This window comes from Sorex fumeus, unplaced genomic scaffold (genome assembly GCF_029834395.1).
Source record: "Sorex fumeus unplaced genomic scaffold, SorFum_2.1 ptg000058l, whole genome shotgun sequence".
NCBI classification, from domain to species: domain Eukaryota; kingdom Metazoa; phylum Chordata; class Mammalia; order Eulipotyphla; family Soricidae; genus Sorex; species Sorex fumeus.
In genome coordinates, this window is record NW_026606115.1 from 13,412,660 (window position 1) to 13,426,322 (window position 13,663).

A 13,663-nucleotide genomic window follows, 5' to 3' on the forward strand; every position below is an offset into this window, starting at 1 on the left:
AGTTAAGGAATTAGAACAGCAGGCCATAAAATAACATGCAGCCAAGATAGTCATATTGATAAAATTTTTAAAGTTAAGATTTAACTTTCAAAGTAGTTTTAGGCTCACAGAAAAACTGAGTGGAAGGTACTAAAATTTTTCATATATCCTCTACCCATTCCCCCAGGCCTCATCTCTCTAATTATTAATACCCCCACCAGAATAATACATCTCTTAGATCTAATGAACCTATATCGATATATCAGAATCACTCAAAGTCTACAGTTTACATATGATCACTCTTAGAAGTGTAGTACATTCTGTGGGTTTGGAGAACTATATAATGATATATACAATGACACATCACACACACAACACACACATACACACATATAATATATACATATTTTTTTCACATAAATAGCATTTTCACTGTCTGAAACATTTGCTGTGGTGGCCTATTTACACTCCCCACAGCATTCTCAATCATCAGTGAGTTTTCAAAAACAAATAATTTCCTTCAAAATAATAATAACTAAAAGTCACTTCAAGAACACGGCCCTTGAAAGTTTTCAGGAGCTAGTTTTTGGAGATCCTCATACATTTTGTGCTATTCTGGTCTTATTGACTCTGTTTATGTTTTCACACTTGGTTTGCCTGTTTTTCCTTCCTTAACCTTAATTTCTACAGCACTTTTATAACTTACTACCCTCTATATATCATCTGGCACTATTCTCCAATAGTCACATACTAACCTTGTATCTCCAAACATTGAACTTGGCCAATCCTACTTTCTAATCCTGGAACATAATAGATACTCAGTTTGTGTACTAGTTTCTAATTATATTCTAACTACATGGTTGTTCCAAAGGACATCTTTTGAGTCATTTGGAAAGAGTCAATTATGACTTACTGATTTTGTATGCTCTGGTCTTGGTGCAATAACTGGTGGGGGCTCATTGTCATCTTCTTCCTCCTCCTCTTCTTCATCTTCTTCCTCAGACACAGGAGGAGCCAAGGGAGGCTCTGACGCTGTTTTAGTACTCTTATTAAAAAATAAAATTTAAAGGTCAAGTATTAACCCTTCATTATTTGTCAGAAGTGAGAGTATGGAAATTAAATATTTCAGCATGTAGGGAGTTGTTTACAAATGAACAGAATCATTTAAATTTTGGTGATCAAAACCTGATCAAGATCTTTATAACGATCAAATTTATTCAGAGAAAAATACAGGTCTTGGTAAATGCACTGAAATTAATAATTTTTTCAAATAGAGTTAATAATTTAATATTTTAAAATTCAATGTTTTGAAACAATGTTTATATTATAAATAAAATTAATTGATATTACAGAATTTGTACTGAGTATTTTCAATTTTCTGATTGAGGGTGATTCTTAAAAGGGTTACTTTAGATATAAAAGTCAGAGCATGCATGGACATGGCATTAATAATACAGCTCTGCAAATATTCACTAAATACAAGTAAGCCTATAAATATTTCTTTTCTATTCAGTCTTCTGGAATGAGGGAAAAATCTAAGAAATATGTATCACATAAAATTTTCTTTAATCTTAACAGGCAAATGTTGATTTGCAATAATCAAAACTGTAATAATACCATAACAACAAAAATGAGAATAATCATAATACCTATAGGCAGTTCTTGATCATTCATGCCAATGCAAGAGTAAAATGGGATTTGTCCAAAGCTGGATTTTGAGAGAACTATGCCCATCTCAGACACATGTGCATGTGCACAAATGCACACACACACACAGACACACACAGAAGGAGGTGTGGGAAAGGGGGAAGAGAAAGAGAGAAAGGAAGAAAAGGAGGGAGAGGGAATGGATAGTTAAGTAAGGACTATTTTAGCTAATGGAGTTTAGGTATTGTTGATATTAAGCCACATGGTGGGGCTAATTATTCTGAATTGTATCATGGACTCAGAATTCTAAAGGGTTAAGCTTCTCCTCCAGTAAAAATGTAGGTACACATGTGCTTTCAGGCATAATTTCAAGGATTCATAGATCCTCTGAAATTCATTCATAAATCCTAAACTTGAGATTATATGAGCTAGAGGAACTATCTTAAAGAAATTCCTTGTTATTTTGAACTTACTGATTTTTTGCAGGGGAAGGGTACGGGGCTCCCAAGCAGGGCTCAGGGAACCTGGGGGGCATTCCTGGCAAAACTCTATCTGGTTGTATGGATGGTTCAATGTTTGGGCCTGGTAATGTAGCACTGCTCAAAAACAAAGTGCCAGTGGCCACCATGCCACCGAGGCAGTGCTTAAGGCCTCCAGGGCAGTGCTCAGGTGGACACGTGGTACTAGGAATTGAATTTGGGTCCTGAGAATGCAGCTCATGTGCAGCTAACACTGGAGCTTTCTTCTCTATGAAATTAATGTTTAAGTTCAAAGGAAACAGACAAATATGAGAGATGTCAGATGATACTATGTGTAGTCTGTGGTCCTTTGATACATATTTACAAAGCAGATTTCATTCTAGATCTACTCTTGGAGAAGTGCCTTGAAACCTGCATTTTAAAGACTCTTCATATGATTCGGAAGTGAAAAAACAAATGTCAATAACAAAAAGCTAACTTTGATGAACAAAGTAAATCAGGACAAAAAACTAAAAGCACAGATGTCAACTGTACACCCAGGTTCTGTAGGCACCAGTCACAGTATCATACTATTGCTGACAAACTCCATTCAAAATACTACCTCAGGATTCTAAATGTATGATTTTACTTTTCATAGTACAATAAAAATATAAATTTTTAAAAATTTAAATATCTTGAATTGAAGAGTATATCCTTAAATAGTATTTAGAACTTAATATATAAATATCAAAGCAGTTGCCTTGAGTGAGATACCATATTGTTGCCTGCCTAGTTTTACATATATATATGTATATAATATATTGTGTAAAATGTCTGCAACCTATACCACCCAAAGGCATGAAGGCCTTTGAGAAAAAGATGTACCTCAAGTGACTAGAAAACCACTTAGTGAAGAATATTAGGAAGCCCCGCCCTCAGAGCAATGAGTAGATTCCAGAGAGAAAAAAGGCTGGACCTCTTGGAATAGGTCCTCCACTACTGGGAAAAAGGCCACTAGAAGAATATCAAAAGATTATCAACAGCTCCAAGCTTTGCTGCCTATAAGTACATTCTTACTTTAAGACACATTTCCACATTCTGGGGGAATTGTCCTCATATCCCTACTTAGGATATGTACTTCGTTGGGTTTTTCCCCACTCTGGAGAATTCTGCTGTGTTCTCTTGAACATGTATCTACCACTTTCTTCTTCTCTTTCTTTATTTTCTGAATAAATTTGTTTGACTATAATACTCATCTTCTCTTGAAATTGTTTGGTGAGGGAAGATGATGAACCTAAGAAGATGATGGGTAAGATTTATGACTGAGTTTATTTCCCTGCAGAGCAGTTCCTCATTGTAGTCTGGGTTCCACGGCCCCTGACAAAATGGATAGCAGGGATAATTTTCCATCCTGGGAAGAACAAGTGGAACCCAGATGTGGTTTGATGACCACCTCCCAGAACTAGTGAGACATAAGGTTTGTGCCATGTAGGTGGTCATCACAGTCCTACTTCAGTTCGACATTTCCCACATTTTTGGGGTGACTGAGATGGTAGAGAGGGAAGGAAGCAATATATTTCCTTTTTATGGAAAACATTTTGTTTATTGAATCACTGTGAGATAGACTCTTACAAAGCTGTTCATGATTAGGCTTCAGTAAAATGGACATGGAGAGTATCATACTAAGTGAAATGAATCATAAGGAGAGGGTCAGATAAAGAATGACTGCATGCATTGGTGGCATATGAAAGAATCTATAGTAGAAGACTAATATCTAAGGCCAAGGAAAACAGGGGCTAGTAGGACTGATCAGTTGTTGGAATCTACCACAAGTATTTGTGGGTTGGAGGCTAGGTAAGATAGAGAAAGGACCACTATGATAATATTAGTTGGAAAATGATCATGCTGGACAGGAACTAAGTGTTGAAAGCAGATAAAGGGATAAACATGATAACTTTTCAGCATCGATAAAGCAATGTATTTTCTTCTCCACACTGCTGCCGCTCTAATTCTCACTTCACATATGACACCCAGGGAACCCTACTACAACATGAATATGAGACGTATTGAATTCTATATAATTATACATTAATTTCAAATGTTTAGTAACTACAACACTGTTTCTGTTATAAATTCTCTTCAAACTATTATAAAGTGCCAAAACTTGTAGTCAGTCTAACCTACTGCCCAAGTTTATCTATATGGGCTAGTCAAATTCATTAAATCAGGTACTGTAGAATGAATAGCTGGGTCTACTGGGAGTGTTTTTAATGTTCACTCTACCCCCACGCTCCCCCCCCCCAATTCACCACGCACAGAGCACAAATTGTGTGAAGTGAAATATACTCCGATTACCAAAAGGGGATGAAAAAGCGCACGTCTCCATTCCTAAGCAAATAAGTCCCATTGAAGTGATTCAGCATAAGTTTAAGAATATCAGTAGAAATCCAGCCTTAGTCAGCAATTTAATCAACTATCTCCAGTTGTCATTCCTATAAACTCTAACTGTCCAAAAGGCAAGTCAGCAACTTCTCAAAGAAACTTGCATCTCCTGAAAATGGACATTCCCATATTTTTAGTTACCCACACAAAACATTAAGTGAGCAATCACTTCTTGTGTCCACCTTTCTTCAAACATCAAGTTAATAGTCTAAATACCTCTGGAATCTTAACCTATTCACCACTATTATTTTCAGTCTTACAACCCCATTACCTTTATTTTTTATTTGTTTTGGTTTTGGGGCATGACTCAGGTACTCAGGGCTTATTCCTGGCTCTACACTCAGAGATTACTCCTTGCAGGGTTCCAGAGACCATATGAGATGCCTCCCCAGGTGAGCTGCATGCAAGACAAACACCTTCTCCGCTGTTCTATGTCTCAGGCCACTGAAGAAATATTTTTAAAATGATAAGTCCCCAGTTGAATTCAAAAGCACCATATCTCAAGCTTAAAATTATACCACTATTTGGAGGGTTAGGAAACACATCTGGCATAGAGATCACTGCTGGCGAGGCTCAGGAAATAAGTGGGGTGATGGGGATTAGAACCCGAGCCAGTCATATGCATAGCAAGCACCCCCCCTGCTGTATAATCTCTCTAGGCTCATAATTCTACTCTTACAACACTTCATACATAGGCAAGATACTATAGTGGGCAATACGTCAGGCTTCACCTCAATAGCCTCTTGCAAACTTTTCTGGAGATGATCATTTTTATAGGCTTCTTCTTTTTTAGGGCTGGAGCAATAGCCCAGCGGGTAGGGAATTTGCCTTGCACCCGGCCGACCCGGGTTCGATTTCTCCACCCCTCTCGGAGAGCCTGGCAAGCTACCGAGAGTATCTTGACGCACGGCAAAGCATAGCAAGCTACCCATTATGTATTCAATATGCCAAACACAGTAACAACAAGTCTCACAAAGGAGACGTTACTGGGCTGGCTCGAGCAAATTGATGAGCAATGGGAGGACAGCGGACAGTGGACTCTTTTTTTGCATGCATAATAGCTCTTAAAAGTTTTTTATTATTGAATCACCACAAGATTGCCCATTACAAAGCTGTTCACAACTGGGTCTCAGCCATACATACAGTGTTCAAACTCATTTTTAGCAAAAAAGAGCCTGAGGGCAAATTTGTTTTTGCAAAACTCGGGGAACATCCAGAGGGTAAATTATTTTTCCCCTAAGTTAAGGGTAGATCAAGAATTGGCAGGGTGACATTTGCTTGTTACTAGCTAAACAAAGTTGATTCTTCCTAATCCAATCTGGTACACATGATATTCTGAACAACTGAACACTTGTTTGCAGCCCAGACCTAGTGAAACTTGATGCCAGAGGTCTCAAGCCATTTGACCAACGTATCACACCAAACCATCACACCAGTTGACCAATGCATATTTCAGAATTTTGCTTGAGCCTGATTACATAGCTGCTGCCAAACACTAGCAAACACAGATATCCCTTTGCTTCTGAGGTCTACTGGGAATTGACACTACAGTCACTGTGATGTAGCAGCATCTGTGAACCTTAAGGTGCAGCCCAGCTTAGCATCACTGATTATCAGTGAAATGCAAATCAAAATGACAACAAGATATTATTTCACACCTGTAAGAATGGCCGAACTACAAATGTTGGAAACCACCAGTTCTGGCAGGGATGTGGTAAAAAAGAGACCTTCATTCACTATAGGTCAAATTATAAACTGGTTCAGCCTCTACAGAACAGTATTAAAATTTTTCAAACACAAAAGTAAAATTACTCTATGATCCAGTAACTCTACACCTTGGTATCTATAACCCAAATACAATAGCACAAATTCTGTAATGATATATACATACCCATTTTCATTGCAGAATTATTTATAACAGCCAAGGTCTGGAAATGACAGATGAATGGATAAGAAATGGTGGTAAATGTAGACTAGAGAGAAAGTATATGGGGGAAAGGCAGTTGCCTTACATGTGGCCTACTCTGGTTCAATCGCGGGGAGTAATAATGAATTACAGTGAGGTATGGCTGACCCCAATCCCCTGACAATAGTGATTTATATTCAAAATCCGTCATAAGAAAAGATTAAAACTTACATTCCACAATAACATGTAGAACTAGAGGGGTCATGTTAAGCAAAGTAAGTCAGAAGGAGAAATAAAATACAAGTTAATGACACTTACATGTGGTATATAAAGAAACAAAACAAATGATAAACAATGTATAATAAAAATGATACATTATTACTGTCACTGTCACTGTCCTCCCCTTGTTCATCCATTTGCTCGAGGGGGCCCAGTAATGTCTCCATTGGATACTTTGTTGTTACTGTGTTTGGCATATCGAATACATCAGGGGTAGCTTGCCAGGCCCTGCCGTGTGGGTGAGATACTCTCAGTAGCTTGCCAGGCTCTCGGAGAGGGGTGGAGGAATCGAACTCAGGTCGGCCATGTTGGCTGCGTGCAAGGCAAGCGCCTTACCGCTGTGCTATCGCTCCAGCCCTACATTATTACTATATTATATATATATATTCATATATGAAGACTAATATCCACAGCAAGGGAAAACAGGGCTAGGAGGACAGGTCAATGGTTGGAATCAACCGCAAGCATGTGTGGAGCAGAGGATAGGTAAGATAGAGAAGGGAACAGTATGATAATAGTAGCTGAAAATAATCATGCTGTACAAGAACTGAGTGTTAAAAGTAGGTAAAGTGATATTCCTGATAACCATTCAGTATTTGTACTGCAAATCACAAAGCCCAAAAGGAAGAGAGAGAGAGAGAAAGATAGAGAAGAAAAGTGCCTGCAATAGAGGCAGACTAGGGTCTGGAGGTGATGGGAGGGAAATTGGGACACTGGAGCTTAGACTCTGAGAATATAATTGAAGCTACAAAGTGTAGGGTGGGTATGGATTGATGACCAGCGACCTAGGGACAATGGGACAATGGTGGTGGGCACTTTGATGATGAGTGTGATACAGTATCACTGTATATCTAAAGCATAAATATTAGCAGTGTTTCAAACCATATTACTGCAAAAATTTTTAAATAGGTGAATTTTTATTTCTATGACAATATTAAGAAAACTATTATAAATATTATATATCTAAGTAATTTGTTCACAATACTACCTGCCTAACACAAAAACATTAATTCAAAAATAAATGTGTACACCTAAATTCATTGAAGCACTTAGATTAACAGCTATGATATGGAAACAAACTAAAATTCTAATGTCAGATTAATGGATAAAGATATTGTGGTATATGTGCACAATGTAATATTATGCAGCCTGTAAAAAATGTAATCATGGGGCCAGAGAGATAGTACAGCTAGTAGGGCATTTGCCTTGCAATACAATTGACCTGGGTTCTATTTTCCACATCTGACTGATATAGTGTCCCAAACTCTGAACACCACCGGGTATGGCCCAAAAACAGAAAGAAAGAAAGGAAGGTGTGAGGGAAAGAGGGTGGGAGGGAAGGAGAGAGAGAAGGAGGAAGGAAGGAAGGAAGGAAGGAGGGAGGAAGGAAGGAAGGAAGGAAGGAAGGTGAAAAAGAGAAAATACAAAAGAGAGGGAAAGAAAGTAAAAAAGAGAAAGAAGAGAAAGAAAGAAGGAAAGAAGGAAAGAAAGAAGCAAGGAAGGAAGGAAGGAAAGAAAGAAAGAAAGAAAGAAAGAAAGAAAGAAAGAAAGAAAGAAAGATAAGAGAAGGAACACATGGAGGGTGCGGGATCCCGGAGGAAAAGAAAAAAGAAAAAACAGGTTCCAAAAAGAGCCGAGAGCACCGGCAAGTTCCAGATGGAGTAGGCGCCGCATCCCGCCTCCCCCAGATGGAACCCTGGTGACCAGAAGCCTCTACAAACACAGCTCGAGTATGCGGGAACGAGGACTTTTTCTCAAATCTGCCGGACTACACCTCCCAGGTAACCTCTGATTCCGGAAGTCACGCCCACAGCCCGCCCCCCAGCGCCATCTTTGAAGCGTTCAGAATAAGAGAAGGAACACATGGAGGGTGCGGGATCCCGGAGGAAAAGAAAAAAGAAAAAACAGGTTCCAAAAAGAGCCGAGAGCACCGGCAAGTTCCAGATGGAGTAGGCGCCGCATCCCGCCTCCCCCAGATGGAACCCCGGTGACCAGAAGCCTCTACAAACACAGCTCGAGTATGCGGGAACGAGGACTTTTTCTCAAATCTGCCGGACTACACCTCCCAGGTAACCTCTGATTCCGGAAGTCACGCCCACAGCCCGCCCCCCAGCGCCATCTTTGAAGCGTTCAGCATAAGAGAAGGAACACATGGAGGGTGCGGGATCCCGGAGGAAAAGAAAAGAGAAAAAACAGGCTCCAAAAAGAGCCGAGAGCACCGGCAAGTTCCAGATGGAGTAGGCGCCGCATCCCGCCTCCCCCAGATGGAACCCCGGTGACCAGAAGCCTCTACAAACACAGCTCGAGTATGCGGGAACGAGGACTTTTTCTCAAATCTGCCGGACTACACCTCCCAGGTAACCTCTGATTCTGGAAGTCACGCCCACAGCCCGCCCCCCAGCGCCATCTTTGAAGCGTTCAGCATAAGAGAAGGAACACATGGAGGGTGCGGGATCCCGGAGGAAAAGAAAAGAGAAAAAACAGGCTCCAAAAAGAGCCGAGAGCACCGGCAAGTTCCAGATGGAGTAGGCGCCGCATCCCGCCTCCCCCAGATGGAACCCTGGTGACCAGAAGCCTCTACAAACACAGCTCGAGTATGCGGGAACGAGGACTTTTTCTCAAATCTGCCGGACTACACCTCCCAGGTAACCTCTGATTCCGGAAGTCACGCCCACAGCCCGCCCCCCAGCGCCATCTTTGAAGCGTTCAGCATAAGAGAAGGAACACATGGAGGGTGCGGGATCCCGGAGGAAAAGAAAAGAGAAAAAACAGGCTCCAAAAAGAGCCGAGAGCACCGGCAAGTTCCAGATGGAGTAGGCGCCGCATCCCGCCTCCCCCAGATGGAACCCTGGTGACCAGAAGCCTCTACAAACACAGCTCGAGTATGCGGGAACGAGGACTTTTTCTCAAAACCGCGCGGCCGCATAAGCGGCCGCGCGACATCTCTCTATATACAAAGTGATCAATGAGAAGTAAACCACCCAATCTTTCTCCCTGAAAATCAGAGTTAAATTTGGAGCATGGCCACAGCCCCAGAAACACAAGGACTTAATGCAGAAACCAGCAGCTTAGAGCAGAAAAGTGAACGGACGATGAGTTAACCCAGGCCATCATTTCTGCCCAGAGGGGAAAGGGTGTTGCCCCATTCGCCCTCTCTTCTCTGGAAAGAAGGATGGCGGCCGCATGGGAGTCTTGTGGACAGCAGGTATGAGCCGGGGGTGTGGGGGGCGACTAAAACTTCACGAGAAGGGGGGCATTCCGGTCCATCCTTCACGCCCTACCGAGGTCAACAGTTGCCCCCCACGAGCGGCTCCCCAGCACGGCCACAGTCCCAGAAGCACAAGGACTTAATGCAGAATCCAGCAGCTTGGAGCAGAAAAGTGAAAGGACTATGCGTTAATCCAGGCCATCAAGTCTGCCGGAGGGGAAAGGGTGTTGCCCCATTCGCCCTCTCTTCTCTGGAAAGAAGGATGGCGGCCACATGGGAGCCATGTGGACAGCAGGTATGTGCCGGGGGTGTGGGGGCGACTAAAACCTCATGGGAAGGGGGGCGTTCCGGTCCGTCCTTCACGCCCTACCGAGGTCACCAGTTGCCCCCCACGAGCGGCTCTCCAGCACGGCCACAGCCCCAGAAGCACAAGGGCTTAATGCAGAACCCAGCAGCTTAGAGCAGAAAAGTGAAAGGACTATGCGTTAATCCAGGCAATCATTTCTGCCCAGAGGGGAAAGGGTGTTGCTCCCTTCCGCCCTCCTCCCTCTGGAAAGAAAGATGGCGGCCACATGGGAGCCTTGTGGACAGCAGGTATGAGCCGGGGGTGTGGGGGCGACTAAAACCTCATGGGAAGGGGGGCGTTCCAGTCCGTCCTTCACGCCCTACCGAGGTCACCAGTCACCCCTCACGAGCGGCTCTCCAGCACGGCCACAGCCCCAGAAGCACAAGGACTTAATGCAGAACCCAGCAGCTTGGAGCAGAAAAGTGAACGGACTATGCGTTGATCCAGCCCATCAAGTCTGCCGGAGGGGAAAGGGTGTTGCCCCATTCGCCCTCTCCTCTCTGGAAAGAAAGATGGCGGCCACATGGGAGCCTTGTGGACAGCAGGTATGAGCCGGGAGTGTGGGGGCGACTAAAACCTCATGGGAAGGGGGGCGTTCCGGTCCGTCCTTCACGCCCTACTGAGGCCACCAGTTGCCCCTACAAGCGGCTCTCCAGCACGGCCACAGCCCCAGAAGCACAATGACCTAATGCAGAACCCAGCAGCTTGGAGCAGAAAAGTGAAAGGACTATGCGTTAATCCAGGCAATCATTTCTGCCCAGAGGGGAAAGGGTGTTGCTCCCTTCCGCCCTCCTCCCTCTGGAAAGAAAGATGGCGGCCACATGGGAGCCTTGTGGACAGCAGGTATGAGCCGGGGGTGTGGGGGCGACTAAAACCTCACGGGAAGAGGGGCGTTCTGGTCCGTCCTTCACGCCCTACCGAGGTCACCAGTTGCCCCCCGCGAGCGGCTCTCCAGCACGGCCACGGCCCCAGAAGCACAAGGACTTAATGCAGAACCCAGCAGCTTGGAGCAGAAAAGTGAACGGACTATGCAGTGATCCAGGCCATCAAGTCTGCCGGAGGGGAAAGGGTGTTGCCCCATTCGCCCTCTCCTCTCTGGAAAGAAAGATGGTGGCCACATGGGAGCCTTGTGGACAGCAGGTATGAGCCGGGAGTGTGGGGGCGACTAAAACCTCATGGGAAGGGGGGCGTTTCGCTCCGCCCTTCACGCCCTATTGAGGCCACCGGTTGCCCCCCGCGAGCGGCTCTCCAGCACGGCCACGACTCCAGAACACAGAAACCAATTTCTTAACTATCTGACTTTCAGTAGAAATACTTCCAGGGTCAATAGGTAAAATAGCAGAAATCCAAAACCAACATTTAATTCTTGAACCCAGCCGTAGAAAGCAAATCACTTCACAATGCTTTTTCAGCATGTCTGATTTGGGGGGGGGGGGTAAACTCTAAATAATAGTGGTGAATCTTTTATTGAAACAATGAATCTAATCAAAGCAGATAGAGTGTTAACTAGAATTCATCTGCCTCACAGGGACGGGGAGGGGTGGGGGGTGGGGTTTTATTGGGAAGAGAAAAATAAAAAAAAAAAAAGAAAAAAAAAAAGAAAGAAAGAAAGAAAGAAAGAAAGATCAATTATTCAGCTTGCTGAAATGTGGATGGATCTGGAGAGTATCATGTTATGTGAAATAAATCAAGGGGTGAACAACAAATTATATCACTCATCCTTGTAATGTAGAGAGATAAAACAAGAAATAAGCAATATTAAACAATGGCAAGCCTTTGGCTTTGCATTATAAAATTGACTAATGAACAGTGGGAGTAAGGTAGGGGATGAAGATCAGACCAGGAGTGACTTAAGCACAGTAATGGAGGGTCATGTGTATTTTGTGGAGGTGAGGTGCAGGACTTCTTATAACAAATTCATAAACTTAACACTACTGTCAAAGTAGTTTTCTTTTCTTTCTTCCTTTCTTCCTTTCTTTCTTTCTTTCTTTCTTTCTTTCTTTCTTTCTTTCTTTCTTTTTCTCTTTCATTTCTTTCTTTTCTTTTTCTTTCTTCTTTCTTTCTCTCTCTTTTAATTTACTTTACACAGTGTAAAAACCATATCACCTTAACTACAATTATTTTAAAAATTATATAGTAACTATAGTAAGCACTTAGCACCTCTGTAAAAGTGATACATATGATGCATTTTGACTTCTGGCATGAGTTGCCTTTGGGAACCATAGCATTCCATGAGTTTCAAATGGGGCCTCATCTCTCGCAAAACATGTTTCTACATCTAAATACTCAACAAACAGAGCAACCAAATATACCAGTAGGTTCTACATTAAAAATAAATAAATAAATAAATACCCTATCTCTAAAACCTGGATCTGCAAAATTACATTCTGTTGAACCACCAGAAACATTGGTCACACAAAACTGTTTTCAAAATTTTGCTTACCGAAGGATGGGCTGCTATGTATCCATGTGCACTTTTATCTGCAAAGTGAAGATAAATAAATCACCTTTATTTTACAAAGACTGTCTCATTTAGAGAATGTACTAAAATTATATGCTTGACCAAATTCTCCAAATTCAATAGATATGACAAATAAGTTTTCTTAAAATAATTCACACATTCACATTCTCACCAAGTTCTCTCCATTTTACATAGCTATAGGTAATAATTCCTCCAGAGAATTTCATGTATATGGGGGGACGTAGCAATTATTTACTCCAAAATGGTATGTTCCATATATTTATATTCAAAAATCTATCCTCGTTTCCTCCTTCCCTCTTCCCCTTTTTTCCCTTTCCTCTATCTTCTATTCTTCTATTCCTCCTCCTATTCTGTCAGTCAACACTAGAGCATGAACTCAAGATAGTACAATAATTCAGATACTGTTGAGCACTAACATAGTTTTCTGGATTTCATCTATGTAAATTGTAAAAATATGACACTAAAACCAGAGTATTAAAAAAGTAGCAGCAACTTAGAGTTTTATGTTTTCATTATTGGATACAGCAGTTTAAGAAAAGTTCTCACTTTAGCAGTCCCATTTAACATAAACTGCTGAACCTTTAAATTTTGGCTTTGATATTGGAATATAAAATCAAACAATTCTCCCCTTCCAACTATATCCTTATATGATTACTAAAGATACTGCAGCACTAATGATAGCAAAATTTTTAAATATATATATATATATATATATCAGGGAAGTCCTTTTATGGTATTTAGTCATACACAGGAATAAAAAGTCTGAGACCTTGACAACATATAAAACTGCTTAGTGTGAGGAAAACTAGAACTACGTGCCAAGTTCATTGTAGTTCTAGGTGACTAGAACTAAGAAAATATTTTAATGTATTCATTAATAGCTATAAAATTCTCAGAATTTGTTTCTTACCCCAAA

The 13,663-nt window shown here is 41.8% G+C and overlaps 1 protein-coding gene across 7 annotated transcripts in view; it reads right to left on the minus strand.

Moving 5' to 3' along the window:
• Positions 1-13,663, minus strand: part of PAK3 (p21 (RAC1) activated kinase 3) — a 365,938-nt gene that overhangs the window by 66,507 nt on the left and 285,768 nt on the right. For all 7 annotated transcript variants that reach the window (XM_056125834.1, XM_056125833.1, XM_056125831.1 and 4 more), the window contains 2 exons: positions 12,709-12,746; positions 893-1,024 (listed from right to left, as the gene is read on the minus strand). In XM_056125834.1, coding sequence (XP_055981809.1) covers positions 893-1,024; positions 12,709-12,746 — 170 coding nt within the window. The remainder of the gene's footprint in view (positions 1-892; positions 1,025-12,708; positions 12,747-13,663) is intronic.